Genomic DNA, 19,294 nt, shown 5'->3' on the forward strand with positions numbered 1-19,294 from the left:
GAGATATAATTTTTATAACTCTATTTATATTCCATCATAGTCATGTTTTTTATTACGCATACATAATAGATATCACCAAAACATCACATAATACCCCAACCCAAAAACATGATTAACTAGAACAACCCCTACACTAAACTCCTGCTATGTGCAGGATACGACCGGGAAAGAGAGAAACCATGACCATGTTGGTCTGTTGTAGATTGCCTTACTTTGCATTTCTGTAAAATGTTATTTATGGGTTGTACCTGTGACATCCTAGTCACAAAGTGATAATTTTTATGGTTGTGCCAAGGTTAACCTTTAAAAATAAATAACACGAATGATTATTAAAAAAAAACTAGTAGTAGCTTTTATTCAGCCTTCCACTTTCCATTTTCGTAACCATAACCATGCTCAGCACCATAGTTCTTCACCTTCAAGAGCAGATCTTCCAATCCCCCCTTCAACATTGAAGCCTCGGTGTAGTTCATTTTCTCTATAGGACCTTTGAACCACTCTTGTTGGCTCTCCACATTCTTATTCATTTCCTTGAGTTTGCTTTTCAATTTTAATGCAAAATCCAGTTGGTCTTGCAGAGAACTGAGTCGTATGTTAAGTTCTCTAGAATTGGCTTTTCGGAACATCTGGGCATACTTGTCATCAATGTCTGATGGTGATGGAGGCCTTTCTTCGCCAACATATTTGTTGATGGTTTCATTTACATTTGGATGACCGAAAGAGTAAGGCTTGCTACCTATAGAGAAAAAGGAGAGAAATTGATAATATAAAATAGGGCAAGAGGAGAAAAATCAATTTATCTACTGTTATAACGCCTCCCACACCAAGTATTTTTTTATGATGCTTTAATTTTATGTGAAATTAATTATCATGTACAGGATCTTGGATTTGCATGTTTAGTTATGATGATACATGTACATTTATGCTTAAAGAGTAATATTTGTTGATGGTATATCATGTATATATAGATGACCAAAAAAATGTAATTAGGCTTGTAATTACCTTGTGGACACACGATGATGCCACCTTCAGCACCAGTCATAACAGCAAGCTCGTTTGCTTTCTTGAAGACACCATTTCGGCGTTTTGAGAAAGTCACTTGTCGATTATTCTGATTTTTTATCTTTGCGAGACGAACACTTTTGCGAACCTTAATCCGTCTAGTACTCATTCTCAAGGATAATGATGATATAACTAGTATTAATTACTAGGAGTTACTATGTGATATGAACTTTGTAATACCGAAGCCTAGTATTTATAGAGTTTTTCCAACATATTGAAGCCTTTGGTTTTTCAATTTTGGTAGTTCATAGATATGAATCCAGTTCATTTTTGTAGTGTTCACATGTTATGAGGCAAGTAAATTTAGATAATTAATCATAGTGGTTGACTGTACTCTCCATTTTTTAAAATATTTTCAAAATTTAGCTCTATAATATTGTAATGGTCAAGTCAATTTCCAGGTCTGAACCAGTGGTGATGTGCTATTATAAGATTATTAGTATTTGATACTTTCTTAATAATATCTCTTAATTTGCAAATGGATAAATAAGTATCCTAGTTTAGTTTACCATTATTTTTATTTATATTATCTTTTTTAATTTCGAATTCTTTGGTAATTTTCGAGTTGTCGCTGAAAATTATGACATGTTTTTATTTATATTCTCTTTTTTTGGTTATTTTCCTATTTTTAATAATATTCGAGTTGTCGCGTAAAATTATGACATGTTTCAATATTTACATCAAATTGGCAATTATTTATATATATATATATATATATATATATATATATATATATATATAATAACATGGATATATATATTGGATGCAATTTGGTACAAGCGCCAATACATGGATATATAATCAAGTTTTTTCCTCTTACAAATAGCATAATTAGAAATATAGTTTCTAGGGAGCAAGTACTATAAATTTCTTTTCTTTATCTTTTTTTTGATAATGGAGAAATCTCAGTAAAACCAATGACGACGTTCAGATCTTGGTGGGTAAATTTCTTTCCTTCCTTTTCCATTCTACTAAATGTACCTTAAAGAAACGATATATTCATACAATCCAAAAATTAGAATAGTTGATCATATACGTGCAAGGAAACTCGAATACCACTATTATCAAATAAAATTAAGATGATTCAAAATGAAAATAGAACTTAAACTTTTGTTGTTTAAACTTGTGGATAGTATAGAAATAACCAATATATTTTCATATATTTTGTTTTAACCAAAATCAAGTGTTTGGTGTGGGTGACTGCAATTAAAAAATGTCACGACCCGGAATTTTCCACATTTTGGGACCGTGATGGCGCCTAACATTTCACTTGCTAGGCAAGCCAACGTTAGAGGATTATTAAGACAATCCTTATTCAATTCAATAAATAACAGAAAATAAGGTAAAATGAATTAAAGAGAGTGTGGAATAATATAACAGCCTCAATATTTACTACAACCCAGATCTGGAGTCACAATTCACGAACTTCTAGGATTTACTACAAGTAAAAGTCTGAAAGAAATATAATTGTTTGAACGAAAGAAACAATAAAATAAACAGAAAATATAGACGGGGACTTCAAGGTCTGCAAACGCCAACAGATCTACCTTGAGACTCCAATGAACCAGTCCGAGCTGCTATGCCTCTCGATCAGCTGGGACCAATACCAAAATTTGTACAGGAGGTGCAGAGTGCAGTATCAGTACAACTGAACCCATGTACTGGTAAGTATTGAGCCTAACCTCGACGAAGTAATGCGAGGCTATGACAAGACACCTACATAATAAATCCATGTAATTTAACAGTATATGTACGAATAAGAGCAAGGAAAAACATGACAGGTAATATCGGGAGGGGGGACATGCTGAGGGGAATGCGAGATAGAGAACTACAACAGAATGGTAACTTGAACAGCCAATATGCTATGAACCAATAAGAACAAGTAAACACAATAAAGGAAAAATACACGGTATCAACCTTCATGCTTTTACTCTCAACCTCACCATAAAATAAATAGAAACGACACAACATCAGTCTTTGTGCATTAACTCTCTTAACATAGCACGACATCACCCTTCGTGCATTAACAATCATAATATGTCACGACATCCCCCTTCGTGCATTAACACTTTCCCTTACCATAATGCAATGACCAAATAACATTAGGGAGCTAGAATAACAAGTACAAGCCTTACTTCAATATTTGGTTCCACAATATCAACCTCAACTTCGGAATCAATACTCAATTATCACCAGAAGATCCGTAAACATGGTAAGAACGATCAATTTAACAATACTAATTTAAACACGGATAACATGATCAAAGAAAGCTATAATTGCAAGAAACCAAGCCCCACCCGCATGCTTTAACCCGGCTACAATGCATAAGTACTTGTCACCTCACATATACGTTGTTCCCCAATATTTAAACATGTAGCAAATCGACAAACAAGTCTTATTCCCTCAAGTCAAGGTTAACCACGACACTTACCTCGCTCCGAAGACCAAACTCAAAGCTCAACCACGGCTTTTCCTTTGAAGCAAGCCTCCGAACCAATAGAATCTAGCAATTTACCAACCAAACGATTCAAATTAAGCCTTAGTAACTACCCACGATTGTAAAGAATTCAATTTAGGCCATTATTGAAAAAGTCAACAAAAGTCAACACCCTAGCTCGCTTGGTCAAAACCCGTGGTTTGGCCCCCAAGCCTGATTATGTAACTAGTTTCGGAATCCGACCCCAAATTGAAGTTTAAATCCCCAATTTGCACCCCCCCCCCCAATTCTTCCTAAATCCCTAGTTTTATACCATGAAAGAACAAAGATTAGGGCTAGTAATTAATAGGTAATGTTAGAAATGGAAGAAAATGAGTTAAAGAGTACAAACCTATGAATTGATGTTGAGTTTTCTCTTCAAAATCACTCCTAGGCCGAGTTCTAATGGAAGGGTTATGAAAATTTGGGAAAATCCCGCTACTGTTCTGTTTTAAGTCATAGGCGTCAGGCCTTCTTCGAGTTCGCGAAGGGCCTGCTGCATTCGCGATGAGCAGCAGCCCGAGTGGCTTTCGCATTCGCGAGTCCTCCTTCATGTTCACGAAGGTTGCTCTGCCCTGGCCTTTGCATTCGGGAGCCAATGCTCGCGTTCGCGTAGAAGAATGACTTACCCCTTCCCCAGGTCCCTAAAGCTTCACGTTCGCGAGAATCTGGTTGCATTCGCAAAGGGTAAGGCCCCCATTACTTCGCGTTCGCGACCCAGCTACCGCGTTCGCGATTAAGAAAATCACCTTGCCCTAGTTTACACTTCGCGTTCGCGAGAGTACCTTCGCAAATGCGAAGAAGAAGACACCAGATAACAGCTGAAGCACAAAAAACTAGATTTTCTAAGTTTCAAAACACCCGTAGTCTATCAGAAACTCACCCGAGCCCTCGGTGCTCCAAACCAATTATGTACACAAGTCCAAAAACCTCATATGAACTCGCTCGCATGAACAAAATACTAAAATAATGCCTAGAACTACGAATCAGACACCAAATCAAATGAAATATTTTCACAACTGAAGGTCCAAATCACGTCAAACCAACTTCGTTTCTCACCAAATTTGACAGACAAGTCATAAATACAATAGTGGACCTGTACCGGGCTCCGAAACCAAAATACGGACCCAGTATCAACAAGGCCAAATATCAGTCGATTCTTAAAAATAATAAAACTTTCAAACTTTCAATTTTTAACAAAAATCAATAACTCGATCTAGGGACCTACGAATTCGATTCGAGGCATACGCCTAGGGCCCAAATTACGATATGAACCCACTGGGACCGTCAAAACATCGATCCGGGTCCGTTTTCTCAAAATGTAGACCGAAGTCAACTCAAATGAGTTTTTAAGGCAAAATTCTTATTTTTATCAGTTTTTAACATATAAGCCTTCCGGAAGAACACCCGAACTGCGCACGCAAATTGAGGAAGGCTAAAATGAGGTATTTGAGGCCTCGAAACATAGAATTAGATTCCGAAACCTAAGATGACCTATCGGGTCATCACATTCTCTACCTCTAAAACAACCGTTCGTCCTCGAATAGAAAAGTACTCGGGCTGGTGAAAAGGTGTGGATATCTATTCCACATGTCTAACTCGGACTCCCAAGTAGCTGCCTCGATGGGCTGACCTCTCCACTGCACTCGAACTGAAGGATAACTCTTAGACCTAATCTGTCGAACCTGCCGAGCAAGAATAGCCACTAGCTCCTCCTCGTAAGTCAAATCCTTGTCCAAATGGACAGAGCTGAAATCTAATACGTGGGACGGATCGCCGTGATACTTCCGAAGCATGGACACGTGGAACACCAGATGAACTGCTGATAACCCCGGTGTCAACGCAAGCCTATAAGCCACCTCTCCCACTCTCTCCAGAGTCGCAAAAGGTCTGATATACCTTGGGCTCAACTTACCCTTCTTTCCGAACCTTATTACACTCTTCATGGGTGATACCCGGAGCAACACTCTCTCCCTGACCATGAATGCAACATCACAAACTCTGCGGTCGGCATAACTAGAGCTACACCCAACAACTGAGCCTTCAATGGCTCGAACCATACAACTAGCGACCAGCACCGCCTACCGTATAATGCCTCATAATGAGCCATCTAAATGCTTGACTGGTAGCTGTTGTTGTAGGCAAACTCTACAAGGGGCAAGAACTGATCCCACAATCCTCCGATGTTTATAACACATGCGCAGGGCATATCCTCCAATATCTGAATAGTGCACTCGGATTGTCCGTCCGTCTGAGGATGAAACACTGTGCTTAACTCAACCCGCGTGCTCAACTCACGCTGTATTGCCCTCCAGAAATGCAAGGTGAATTGCGTATCTCGGTCAAAAATGATAGAAACGGGCACACCGTGAAGACAGATGATCTCACGGATATAAATCTCTGCCAACCGCTCCGAAGAATAGGTAACTGCCACACGAATGAAATGAGCTGACTTAGTCAGTCTGTCCACAATGACCCAAATGACATCGAACTTCCTCTAAGTATGTGGGAGTCCAACAATGAAATCCATAGTGATACCCTCCCACTTACACTCGGGAATCTCTATCTTCTGAAGCAAACCACCAGGTTTCTGATGCTCATACTTTACTTACTGATAATTTAGACACCGAGCTACATAAGTAGCTATATCATTCTTCATCCTCCTCCACCACTAATGTTGTCGCAAGTCTTGATACATCTTGGCGGCGCCAGGATGAATATAATACCGGGAACTGTGGGCCTCCTCAAGAATCAACTCACGAATTCCATCCACATTGGGCATACAAACACGACCCTGCATCCTCAAAACTCCGTCATCTCCAACAGTAACCTGCTTGGCACCACCGTGCTGCACTGTGTCCCTAAGGACCAACAAATGAGTGTCGTCATATTGCCGATCTCTGATGCACTCAAACAAAGAAGACCGAGCAACTTTACAAGCTAGAACAAGGCTGGGCTCTGAAATATCCAACCTCACAAACCGGTTGGCTAAAGTTTGAACATCTGATGCAAGCGGCCTCTCACCGAATGGAATGAACGCAAGGCTGCCCATACTCGCTGCCTTTCTACTCAAGGCATCGGCCACCACATTGGCCTTCATGGGGTGTTACAAAATAGTGATATCATAGTCTTTAAATAGCTACAACCACCTCCTCTGCCTCAAATTGATATCCTTTTTCTTGAACAAATACTGAAGGCTCCGATGATCCGTGAAAACCTCACATGACACACCGTAAAGATAGTGCCTCCGAATCTTCAGCGCATGAACAATGGCTGCCAACTCTAAGTCATGGACAGGGTAATTCTTCTCATGAACCTTCAACTTCCGCAATGCATATGCAATCATCCTACCCTCCTACATTAATACCGCACTGAGCCCAACACGGGACACATCACAATATACCATATAAGATCCTGAACCTGTGGGCAACACCAACACCGGTGCTGTAGTCAAAGCAGTCTTGAGCTTCTGAAAGCTCGCCTCACACTCGTCTGACCATCTGAATGGGGCACCCTTCTGGGTCAACCTGGTCAATGGGGCTACTATAGATGAAAACCCCTCCACAAATCGACGGTAATAGCCCGCCAAACCCAAGAAACTCCTGATCTCCGTAGCTAAAGTGGGTCTAGGCTAGTTCTGAACTGCCTCAATCTTCTTAGGATCTACCTGAATGCCCTCTAATGATATAACGTGCCCCAAGAAAGCGACTGAATTCAGCCAAAACTCGCACTTTGAAAATTTAGCATATAATTGGCTGTCTCTCAGAGTCTGAAGTACAATCCTAAGATGCTGCTCATGCTCCTCTCGACTGCGGGAGTAGATCAAGATATCATCAATAAACACAATCACAAAGGAGTCCAAATAAGGCTTGAACACTCGGTTTATCAAATCCATGAATGTTGCAGGGGCCTTTGTCAAGCCAAAGGACATCATTAGAAACTCATAATGTCCGTACCGAGTCCGAAAAGCAGTCTTAGGGACATAGGATGCCCTAATCCTCAACTGATGGTAACCAGATCTCAAATCAGTCTTCAAAAACACCTTGTCACCATAAAGCTGATCAAATAAGTTATCAATCCTTGGCAATGGATACTTGTTCTTGATGGTAACTTTGTTCATCTACCGATAATTTATGCACATCCTCATCGATCCACCCTTATTCTTTCCAAACAACACAGGTGCACCCCTGGGCGAGATACTAGGTCTAATGAAGCCCTTATCAAGCAAATATTGTAACTGTTCCTTCAATTCTTTCAACTCTGGCGGGGCCAGACGGTATGGCGGAATAGAGATAGGCTGAGTGCCCGGAGCCAAATCTATATAGAAATCAATATCCCTGTCGGGTGGCATCCCCATTAGGTCTGCAGGAAACACTTTTGGAAACTCACGAACAACTGGTACTAAATCCATGGAAGGAACCTCCGCACTAGAATCGCAAACATATGCCAAATAAGCTAGACACCCCTTCTCGACCATACGCCGAGCCTTCATATAAGAGATAGCCCTGCTGGTAGAATGGCCAGGAGTCCCCCTCCACTCTAATCGAGGCAACCCCGGCAAGGCTAAGGTCACCGTCTTAGCGTGACAGTCCAATATAGCATGATAAGGTGACAACCAATCCATACCCAAGATAACATCAAAATCAACAATATCGAGAAGTAGAAGATCTATACTAGTCCCAAGACTCCCAATGGTGACCATACATGAACGATAAACACGATCTACAACAATAGCATCTCCCACAGGTATGGACACATACACAGGAGCATTCAAAGAATCATGAGGCATAACCAAATATGGAGCAAAATAGGATGACACATAGGAATAAGTAGAACCCGGATCAAATAGAACTGAAGCATCTCTACTGCAAACTAAAACAGTACCTGTGATAATAGCGTCCGATGACTCAGCCTTAGGCCTGACTGGAAAAGCATAACATCGGGCTGGGGCCCACCACTCTAAACTACATCTCTAGGACGGGCCCTAGCTGGCTCGCCTCCATCTCTAGCAGCATGACCTCCACCTCTAATGGCCTGACCTCCGCCTCTAGCTGCCTGATCCCTACCTCTAGCTGTATGAGCAGGCGGTGAAGCATCTAGTGCCGAGACCATGGCACGAGAACCCTGATGCTATGAGCTACCCGATGCCCTAGGGCAAAATCTAGCAATAATCCTCGAATCACCACAAGTATAACAGGACCTCGGCTGCTATGATTGTTGACCCTAAAACTGACCCTGTCAACCTGAGTAACCACCCCGAAAACTCTGGAGAGGAGGTGCACTAATATGAGCTCGTGGTGCACTGTAGGATAGCTGGTGAGAATAAGGCATATGAGGGCCACGACCACCTGAAAGAAATGACCTAGGAGGATGGACTCTACCAAAAGTACCCCAGCCTCCAGATGAGGCACCGCTGAACCCCCCGGAATGACGTGGTCTCTTGTCAGACCCCTGACCTCCCTGAGCAAGAACTATCTCGACTCGCCTGGTGACATTGGCAGCCGCCTGAAAAGAAATCTCACTTCCAGTCTCCTTAGCCATCTGCATTCTGATATGCTAAGCAAGTCCGTCAATAAACCTCCTCACCCTCTCTCTCTCGATAGGAAGCAGAAGAAGAGCATGACGGGCCAAATCCACAAACGGGTCTCATACTGGGTAACAGTCATACTGCCCTACTAGACACGCTCGAACTAACGACGATGCTCCTCTCTCAATGTGATAGGGAGGAACTTCTCTAGAAAGAGCAGAGAGAACTGGTCCCAATTAAGAGAAGGTGATCAAACTGGTCTAGTCAACAAATAATCTCTCCACCATTTATTGGCGGAACCAGTCATTTGAAATGCAGCAAAATCGACCCCATTGGTCTCCACTATACCCATGTTCCATAGCACCTCAAGACAGCTGTCAAGATACTCCTGAGAATCCTCTGAAGAAGCACCACTGAAGTGAACTGAAAAGAGCTTGGTAAACCTGTCCAATCTCCATAAAGCCTCAGAAGACATAGCCGACCCATCGTCGGACTGTGCCGTAACAACCGGCAGAACTATCCCAACTGGCGAGGCTACTGGAGTCTGATACTGGGGAGCCATATGCTCCGGAGTGTGTGTAGTGGTAGTCTATGCTCCTCCCCCAGCCTGAGAGATGATTGGTTCCATATGAAAGGTATCGGCCTGGGCCATACTCTCCATAAGGCCCACCAAACGAACCAAATCATCCTGAAGCACTGGGTGGCGATGAACTGCTCTAAAACCTAAGCTGGTTCAGCAAGCACAGTCTGGGCTGGAACCTCCTCCTCAAACTCCACCTGGGGCACCACTACTAGTGCTGCTGCTCAAGCTCTGGGCTGATCTCTGCCCCTGCCTCGTCCTGGACCTCTGCACCTTGTAGGACCTACCACTAGGGGCTCCGGTTGCTGTCCAACTGAAGACGTAGTACGTGTTCTCGCCATCTGCGGAAGGACAAGAATTGAAGAGTTTAATCAGCAATGATGGAATAAAATCGCACGATAGAGAAGAATAGAAGTGAAATGGTTACTAAACTTCATAGCCTCTAGAAGATAAGCACAAACGTCTCTGTACCGATCCTCTAGACTCTACTAAGCCTGCTCATGAATTGTGAGACCTAGGCAACCTAGTGCTCTGATACCAACTTATCACGACCCAAAATTTCCCACCTTTCGGGACCGTGATGGCACCTAACATTTCACTTTCTAGGCAATCCAAAGTTAGAGGATTATTAAACCAATCCTTATTCAATTCAAAAATAACAGCAAATAAGGTAAAACGAATTAAAGCTAGTGCAGAATAATATAGCAGCCTCAATATTTACTACAACCCGAATCTGGAGTCACAATTCACGAACTTCTAATTGAAACAAATACAACTATTTGAATGAAAGAAAGAGTAAAAAAGAAGAAAAGATAGACGGGGACTTCAAGGTCTGAGAGCGCCAACAGACCTACCTTGAGTCTCCGATGAACCAGCCAGAGCTGCTACGCCTCTCTATTAGCTGGGACCAATACCAAAATCTGCACAGGAAGTGTAGAGTACAGTATCAGTACAACCGACCTCATGTACCGGTAAGTGTCGAGCATAACCTCGACGAAGTAGTGACGAGGCTATGAGAATACACCTACATAACAAGCCTGTGCAATTTAACTATATATGAACAAATAACATCAAGGAAAAACTTGATAGGTAATATCGGGATGGGGAACATGCTGAAAGGAATACGAGATAGAGAACTACAGCAGAATGGTAAATTTAACAACCAATATACTACGAACCAATAAGAACAAGTAAACACAGTAAAGGAAAAATGCACGGCATCACCCTTCGTGCTTTTACTCTCAACCTCACCATAAAATCAATAGAAACGGCACGACATCACCCTTCGTGCATTAACTCTCATAACAATGCATGACATCACCCTTTGTGCATTAACACTCTCCCTTACCATAATGCAATGAACAAATAACAACAAGGAGATAGAATAACAAGTACAAGCCTTACTTCAACATTTGGTTCCACAATATCAACCTCAACTTCGGAATCAATAGTCAATTATCACCAGAAGATCCGTAAACATGGTAAGAATGATCAATTTAACAATACTAGTCTAAACACGAATAACTTGAACAAAGGAAGCTATAATTGCAAGAAACCAAGCACCACCCGCATGCTTTAACCCGACTACAACGTATAAGTACGCGTCACCTCACATATATGTATTTCCCCAATATTTAAACATGCAGAAAATAGACAAACAAGTCCTTTTCCCTCAAGTCAAGTTTAACCATGACAGTTACCTCGCTCAGAAGACCAAACTCAAAGCTCAACCATGGCTTTTCCTTTCAAACAATCCTCCAAACCAATAGAATCTAGCAATTTACCAACCAAACGATTCAAATTAATCTTTAGGAACTACCCACGATCGTAAAGAATTCAATTTAAGCCATTATTGAAAAAGTCAACAAAATTCTACACTCGGGCCCGTTGGTCAAAACCCGAGGTTCGGACCAAAATCAATTTACCCATTCACCCCCCGAGCTCGATTATGTAACTAGTTTCGGAATCCAACCCCAAATTGTGGTCTAAATCCCTAATTTGCAAAACCCCCAATTATTCCTAAATCCCTAGTTTTCTACCATGAAAGAACAAAATTAGGGCTAGGCATTAATGGGTGATGTTAGAAATGGAAGAAAATGAGTTAAAGAGTACAAAACTCTGAATTGATGTTGAGTTTTCTCTTCAAAATCGCTCTTAGGCCGAGTTCTAATGGAAGGGTTATGAAATTTTGGGAAAATCCTGCTACTGTTATGTTATAAGTTATAGGCATCCGGCCTTCTTCACGCTCGTGAAGGGCCTACCGTGTTCGTGATAAGCAACAGCTCGAGTGGCTGCTCCCCCTGGCCTTCGTGTTCGCGAGCCAATGCTCGCGTTCACATAGAAGAATGACTGACCCGTCCCCCAGGTCCTAAAGCTTCGTGTTCGCGAGAAGCTGGTTGCGTTCACGAAGGGTAAGGCCCCCATTGCTTTGCGTTCGTGACCCAGCTACCACATTCACGACCCAGCTACCGCGTTCACGATTAAGAAAATCACCCAGCCCCAGTTTACTATTCATGAACGCGGAGAAGAAGACACCAGATAACAGCTGAAGCACAAAAAAATAGATTTGCAAAGTTTCAAACACCCGTAACCTATCTGAAACTCACCCGATCCCTCGGTGCTCCAAACAAATTATGCACACAAGTCCAAAAACCTCAGACAAACTATCTCGCGTGAACAAAATACCAAAATAACGCCTAGAACTATGAATCAGACACCAAATCAAATATAATTTTCAAGAAAACTTTAAAACTTCTATTTTCACAACAGAAAATCCGAATCACGCCAAACCAACTCCGTTTCTCCCCAAATTTGACAGACAAGTCATAAATATCATAGTAGACCTATACCGGGCTCCGGAACCAAAATACGAACCCAGTATCAACAAGACCAAACATCAGTCGATTCTTAAAAATCATAAAACTTTCAAACATTCGATTTTTAACAAAAATCAATAACTCGAGCTAAGGACCTCCGAATTAAATTTGGGGCATACGCCCAGGTCCCAATTTACGATACAGACCCACTGGGACCGTCAAAATATGGATCCGGGTCTGTTTGCTCAAAACGTTGACTGAAGTCAACTCAAATGGTGTTTTAAAGAAAAATTCTTATTTTTATCAATTTTTAACATAAAAGCCTTCCGACAGAACACCCGAACTATGCACGCAAATTAAGGAAGGCTAAAATTAGGTATTTGGGGCCATAAAACACAGAATTAGGTTGTGAAACCTAAGATGACCTATCAGGTCATCACAAAAAATAACTTTCTTATCTATTGGCAAGTACTACTTTAAAAAAACCTTAACAACCTTTGAAATTATACTATTTGTGGTTTCTTGATATATCCATGTCACAATAATAAGTCCTATAAACTACTTCGTTATCAGTCAGGTTACTTGGGGCTTATAGAATATAAGTTTGGATCTAAATTATTTTTAACTAATGCTGGAATACTTTTTTTGGTAAAGAATGTAACGACCCGACCGGTCGTTTTGAGTATTACAGCCATGTTCCCCCATTTACTGCTCAATTTATATTTTATAGTTGTTATATGACTTGCCCGAATAATTGATTTGGGTCCGGTGAGATCTCGGAATGAATGGGAATACTTAGTTCCAAAGCTTAAAACTTAAGTTGAAAAGGTTGGCTGGATGTTGATTTATGTGTAAACGACCTCGGAATAGAATTTTTATCATTCCAATAGCTCTGTATGGTGATTTTGGACTTAGGAGCATGTCCAAAAATTTTTATGGATGTCCGTACTTAAATTATACTTGAAATGCCTAAAATAGAAATTTAAGTCTGGGAGTTTGACCGGGGAGTTGACTTTTTGATATCGGGATCAGAATCCGATTCTGGAAATCAGAATCCAATTCTGGAAATTGGAATAGGTTAGTTATATCATTTATGACTTGTGTGTAAAATTTGAGATCAATCGGACTTGATTTGATAGGTTTCGGCATCGAATGTAGAAGTCGGAATTTGTTAGTTTCATTAAACTTGAATTGGGGTATGATTCATGGTTTTAGTGTTTGTTTGATTTGATTTGAGGATTTGACTAAGTTCGTATGATATTTTAGGACTTGTTGGTGTATTTGGTTAAGGTCCCGGGGGACTCGGGTGAGTTTTGGATGGTTAACGGACCAAAGCACCACAGGTGCGAAGGTCGCTGGGTAGTGAGCAATTAATTCGGACTCCAGCCATTTTTTTCTTCTCGTTTTCAAAAGGATAGGAGGCCTAGGGCAATTTTTCAAAAACATTTTCTTCCCCAAATCATAGGTAAGTGTTCCTTAACTCGTTTCTTTCAATCTTTTATTTCATTTCACTAGAATTCAACCTAGAAATCTAGAGTTTCATGGTAGAATTAGGGGTAAGGGTAGAAAATAAGGATTTCAGGAATTTGGGGATTTAGACCTCAATTTGAGGTCGGATTCCAAAACTAATTACATATTCGGGCTCGGTGGTGAATGGGTAAAAGAATTTTGGTATGAACCTTGGGTTTTGACCAAGCGAGCCCGGGGTCAATTTTTTGACTTTTTGGAGGAAGATTTGAGAAATTTAATTTATGCAATATAATTGATTCCTTTAAAAATATTTGATATTATTGAGTCATTTTTGAATAGATACGAGTGGTTTGGAGTTGAATTCCATAGGAAAAGCTGTGTTTGAGAATTAAGTGGCCTTCGGAGCGAGGTAAGTGTTGTGTCTAACCCTGACTTGAGGGAATTAGGAACCTTAGATTTCTTGCTAAGTGAAATCCATGTGTGCGGTGTATATGTGAGATGACGAGTACTTACGAGCCGCCAAATTTACCTATTTTTCCATGTTTCTCTATTTTTCTGATATTGTCTCATTCTTATGCCAAATTGCTACGTGTTATACTAGTGTTGTTCAAATTATCGTTATCATGTTTACGAAATTTTCTGGTGATAATTGAGTTTTTATTTCAAAGTTAAGATTGATATTATGGAACCAAATGTTGAAGTAAGGTTTGTACTTGTTATTCTCTCTCCCTGTTGTTATTTATGCATTGCATTATGGTAAGGGAGAGTGTTAATGCAAGAAGGGTGATGTGGTGCCGTATTGTGAGTATTAATGCACGAAGGGTGATGTCGAGCCATATTGTGAGTGTTAATGCACGAAGGATGATGCCGTGCCATATTGTGAATGTTAATGCACGAAGGGTGATGTCGTGCCATATTGTGAGTGTTAATGCACGAAGGGTGATGTCGTGCCATGATCTGAGAGTAAAAGCACGAAGGGTGATGCCGTGCCGTATCTATAAATTTTATGGTGAGACTGAGAGTAAAAGCACGAAGGGTGATGCCATGCATTCTTCTTTACTATATTCACTATTCATGTTGATTCATGGTATATTGACTTCTCCGGTGATCATTCTGTTGTAGTTCTTTATCTTGTATTCTCCTCAATATGTCCCCCCCTCCTGACATTTCCTATTATTTGCGTATACACTGTTAAATTGTACAGGTTGATTGTAGGTGCCTTGCCTTAGCCTTGTCACTACTTCGTCGAGGTTAGGCTCGACACTTACCAGTACATGGGGTCGGTTGTACTGATGCTGCACTCTGCACTTTCTGTACAGATTTTGATACTGGCTCAGGTTGATCGAGATTTGCTATTGGTCCATTGTCTGGAGACTCAAGGTAGATCTGTCGGCGTTCACAGACCTTGAAGTCCCCGTCTATCTTTTTATGTCCTACTGTTTTCTTTCATTCAGACAGTTGTATTTCTTTCAGACTATTACTTGTAGTAAGTTCTAGAATGCTCGTGAATTGTGACTCCAGATCCGGGTGGTAGTAATTAATATAGTTTTATGATATTCTGCACTTATTATATTAAATTTGAGTTAATTATTGATATTTACTGAATCGAAATAAGGAAATGGTTTAACGATTCTCTAACGTTGGCTTGCCTGGCAAGTGAAATGTTAGGTGCCATCACGGTCCCGTCGATGGGAAATTTTGGGTCGTGACACAGCAGCACTAACCATCTTCTTTGCCTCAAATTGAGATCTTTCTATTTGAATAGATACTGAAGGCTACGATGATCAGTAAATACCTCACACGATACACCGTAAACGTAATGCCTTCAAGTCTTCAGCGCATGAACAATGACTGCCAATTCTAAGTCATGAACATGATAATTCTTCTCGTGAACTTTCAACTGTCGCGATGCATAAGCAGTCACTCTGCCACCTTGCATTAATATTTCACCAAGTCCAATACGAGATGCATCACAATACACCATGTAAGACCCCGAACCTGTAAGTAATACCAATACTAAGGCTGTATTCAAAGCTGTCTTGAGCTTTTGAAGGCTCTCCTCACACTCTTCGGTCCACCTGAACGGAGCACCCTTCTGGATCAATCTGATCTTAATAGTTGTTCATAATCAATTATAGAATCATCAATTAAATTCATGTTAACAAAAATCTCGTTTCAAACCTTCACAATACTGATAACGAGATGCGAGGCATGAAGACCTCATAATTATTTACCCAAATTAACGAGTCACATTTAATGCCACCTGGGCGGGAACCTACCTGGTAGGTTAAAACTCAATAACTACAACACGAATTTGGCAAGTATGCATAGAGAATTTCATACAAGAATTTTCAAATAAGCCTAACAGGCATGACTCCCTATTAGTACTATAGTACAAATTTAATTTCACAATGGGGAAGTTAAACACAAGAATTATCATCTCACGGATCTCGTCCTTATATAACTTTCACCACAGCTTGTAGCCTGGTTTAAACATATCAATTTATATTAAAATGCGAGGAGCTCGTCCTCAGTTCTGAATCACAAGTAATATGCATATTGTGCCAATTGAAACTTCCTATTTTTCTCCTTTTAAATAATTCTCGTTGAACAATATCACAACACATAATGAACCCCCACACCAGTAGGGCATATAATTCACAAATTTGTAATTAATTATTTGGAAATTACATCAAAACTTACCGAAATGAGTAACAGAAAGCCACTTTTAGCCTCGCAGCTCTTATTAGTGACAGACACAGAATGATAGGCGTAGTTATCTCCATAGAATCTCCCAACATGAGTAAACACATAAGTAGATTATAGAATTACGAAGCTCACTCATAAGTGGAGCACAATAGGAGGACTCGTCTTGATACTCATAACTGAATCAAGTTAAGGAAATTATTCCTTTATTTTAAATCAAGGTCGTACCTGTAACGACACCATCTGATGTAGCGACCTCAACCATACCATAAAAAAAATATATCAACAGCTGGGCCTCCACCTCTAAGACGCCCTCTAATTGGTCGTGTAGGTCGTGTAGTAATTGCAATGGGGCACGTAGCCTGAGTGCTTTGATGAAATATGTCTCTCCCAGGTCCACGAAAAATTTCTCATGATGTGCCTAGTATCACTGCATTCATAACAACCCCTTTGCGGGTTTGGTTGCTCATACTGAGTCTGTGCTAGATAACTAGAATAACCATTATATGAAACTCATGTCGGTGGTGCATTAAAAGAACTTATTGTAGAAACCTTAGTAATCCGATGTACGGACTGAGCTGGACGACTGCCCGAGCTCCCGCCAAAATGATTCATACTTGCATAGTAGAATCCACTGAATCCTCCAAAACCTCGAGACCTCTTGGTCTCCTTACTTTCCTTTTTCCTCACCCTGAACATGTTCTAATATCTTGGAAATTTCTACCACTATCGGAAATGAAGTATCAACCTGTAGCTCCCGAGTCGTACAAAATTTTACGATCATAATTGAGTCATTTAATGAGTTTATGGACTCTCTCTCTGGCTGTAGGAACCAAAGTAAGAGTATGATGGGCTAACTTATTGAACCTGATGGCATATTCTGACACCGTCATGGTGACCTGACGTAACCGTTCAAACCCTATGCTCCATGCATTACGGAGAGTCCAAAAACAAGGTTAAGGTTATATTGTGCTATTGATTATGGGTAAAATACTGGTGTCTTTGTGATACTCCTATCTATCCGTTGTTATTGATTCTGTGATTTGAGAGGAGGAGTGTAAAGCACAAAGGGTGATGCTGTGCATGCTTTATTTTTATTGTGAGGAAGAGTGTAAAGCACGAAGGGTGATGCCGTGCATGAATATTTTATATTGTGAGGAAGAGTGTAAAGCACGAAGGGTGATGCCGTGTATATTATGAGAGGTTGATGCACGAAGGGTGATGTCGTTCCGTTCTATTTATTTATTTGGTGAGGTTGAGAGTAAAAGCACCAAGGGTGATGTTATGCCGTTCTATTTATTTATTTGGTGAGGTTGAGAGTAAAATCACGAAGGGTGATGCCGTGAAGTTTTCCTTAGTTGTTTTATTTGTTCAATTTGTTTAAGGTTTTCGGTTTAATTCTGTCCTTTCATTATTCTCACTTTTTATATTGTATTCCCCCACTGTATGTCCCCTTCCCATTATTTCGGTGTTATTTCTTTATTTGCTTTTGTTGCCACTAGCATGATTATACTATTCAGGTTATATGTGGATGTCTTGTCCTAGCCTCATCACTACTTCGCCGAGGTTAGACTCACCGCTGTCCGGAGACTCAAGGTAGATCTGTCGGCGTTCACAGACCTTGAAGTCCCTGTTTATCTTTTATGTCCTACTGTTTTCTTTCATTCAGACAGTTGTATTTCTTTCAGACTATTTCTTGTAGTAAATTCTAGAATGCACGTGAATTGTGACTCCAGATCCGGGTGGTAGTAATTAATACAGTTTTATTATATTCTGCACTTATTATATTTCATCTTAGTTAATTATTGTTATTTACTGAATGTAAATAAGGAATTGGTTTAATGATTCTCCAACGTTGTCTTGCCTAGAAAGTGAAATGTTAGGCGCCATCACGGTCCCGTTGGTGGGAAATTTCGGGTCGTGACAGTTGGTATCAGAGCACTAGGTTGCCCAGGTCTCACGATTCACGAGCAAGCTTAGTAGAGTCTGGAGGATCAGTACGGAGACATCTGTGCTTATCTTCCAGAGGCTATCAAGTTTAGGAAAAAGTTTCACTTATATTCTTATTTGCCGTGCAATTTTGCTTTCTCAATACTGATTGAACTCTTCTACTCTTATTCTCTCGCAGATGGCGAGAACACGTACCGCTTCCTCAGTTGAGCAGTAGCCAGAGCCTCCTGTGGCAGCTCCTACACGGGGCATAGGTCAAGGCCGAGGCCTTGTCAGAGGCCGAGGTAGGGGCAAGGCTCAGCCAAGAGCTCGAGCAGCAGCCCCAGCAGTGGAGCCTCCGATAGAGCTTAACGAGGAGGTTCTAGCCTAGACTGTTCATGCCGGACTAGCTCAGGTTCCGGAGGGGTTCATTGCCACCCCAGTACTTCAGGACGCTTTGGTCCGTTTGGTGGGCCTTATGGAGAGTGTGGCCTAGACTGGCGCATTTCTCATGGCACCAGCAGTCTCTCAGACTGGAGGAGGACTCCCACCACTCTCGCTCCGGAGCAGATAGCTCCCCAGTATCAGGCTTCAGCAGCTCAGCCAGTCGGATTAGTTTAGCCGGTTATTGCGGCACAGGTCGGAGATGGTCCAGCTATGTCTTGTGAGGCTTTATGGACATTGGACAGGTTTATCAAGCTCTTTTTTGTTCACTTCAGTGGTGCTCC

At 41.0% G+C, this 19,294-nt stretch overlaps 1 protein-coding gene across 1 annotated transcript; it reads right to left on the reverse strand.

Moving 5' to 3' along the window:
* Nucleotides 1–353: 353 nt before the first annotated feature.
* LOC104105678 (agamous-like MADS-box protein AGL62) lies at nt 354–1,171 on the reverse strand. The gene is made up of 2 exons (XM_009614045.2): nt 1,003–1,171; nt 354–736 (listed from the first exon to the last, which is right to left on the reverse strand). Exons 1-2 carry the CDS (start codon nt 1,169–1,171, stop codon nt 354–356), a joined length of 552 nt encoding a protein of 183 aa, XP_009612340.1.
* Between the last annotated feature and the right edge of the window lie 18,123 nt (nt 1,172–19,294).

This window comes from Nicotiana tomentosiformis, chromosome 1 (genome assembly GCF_000390325.3).
Source record: "Nicotiana tomentosiformis chromosome 1, ASM39032v3, whole genome shotgun sequence".
NCBI lineage: Eukaryota > Viridiplantae > Streptophyta > Magnoliopsida > Solanales > Solanaceae > Nicotiana > Nicotiana tomentosiformis.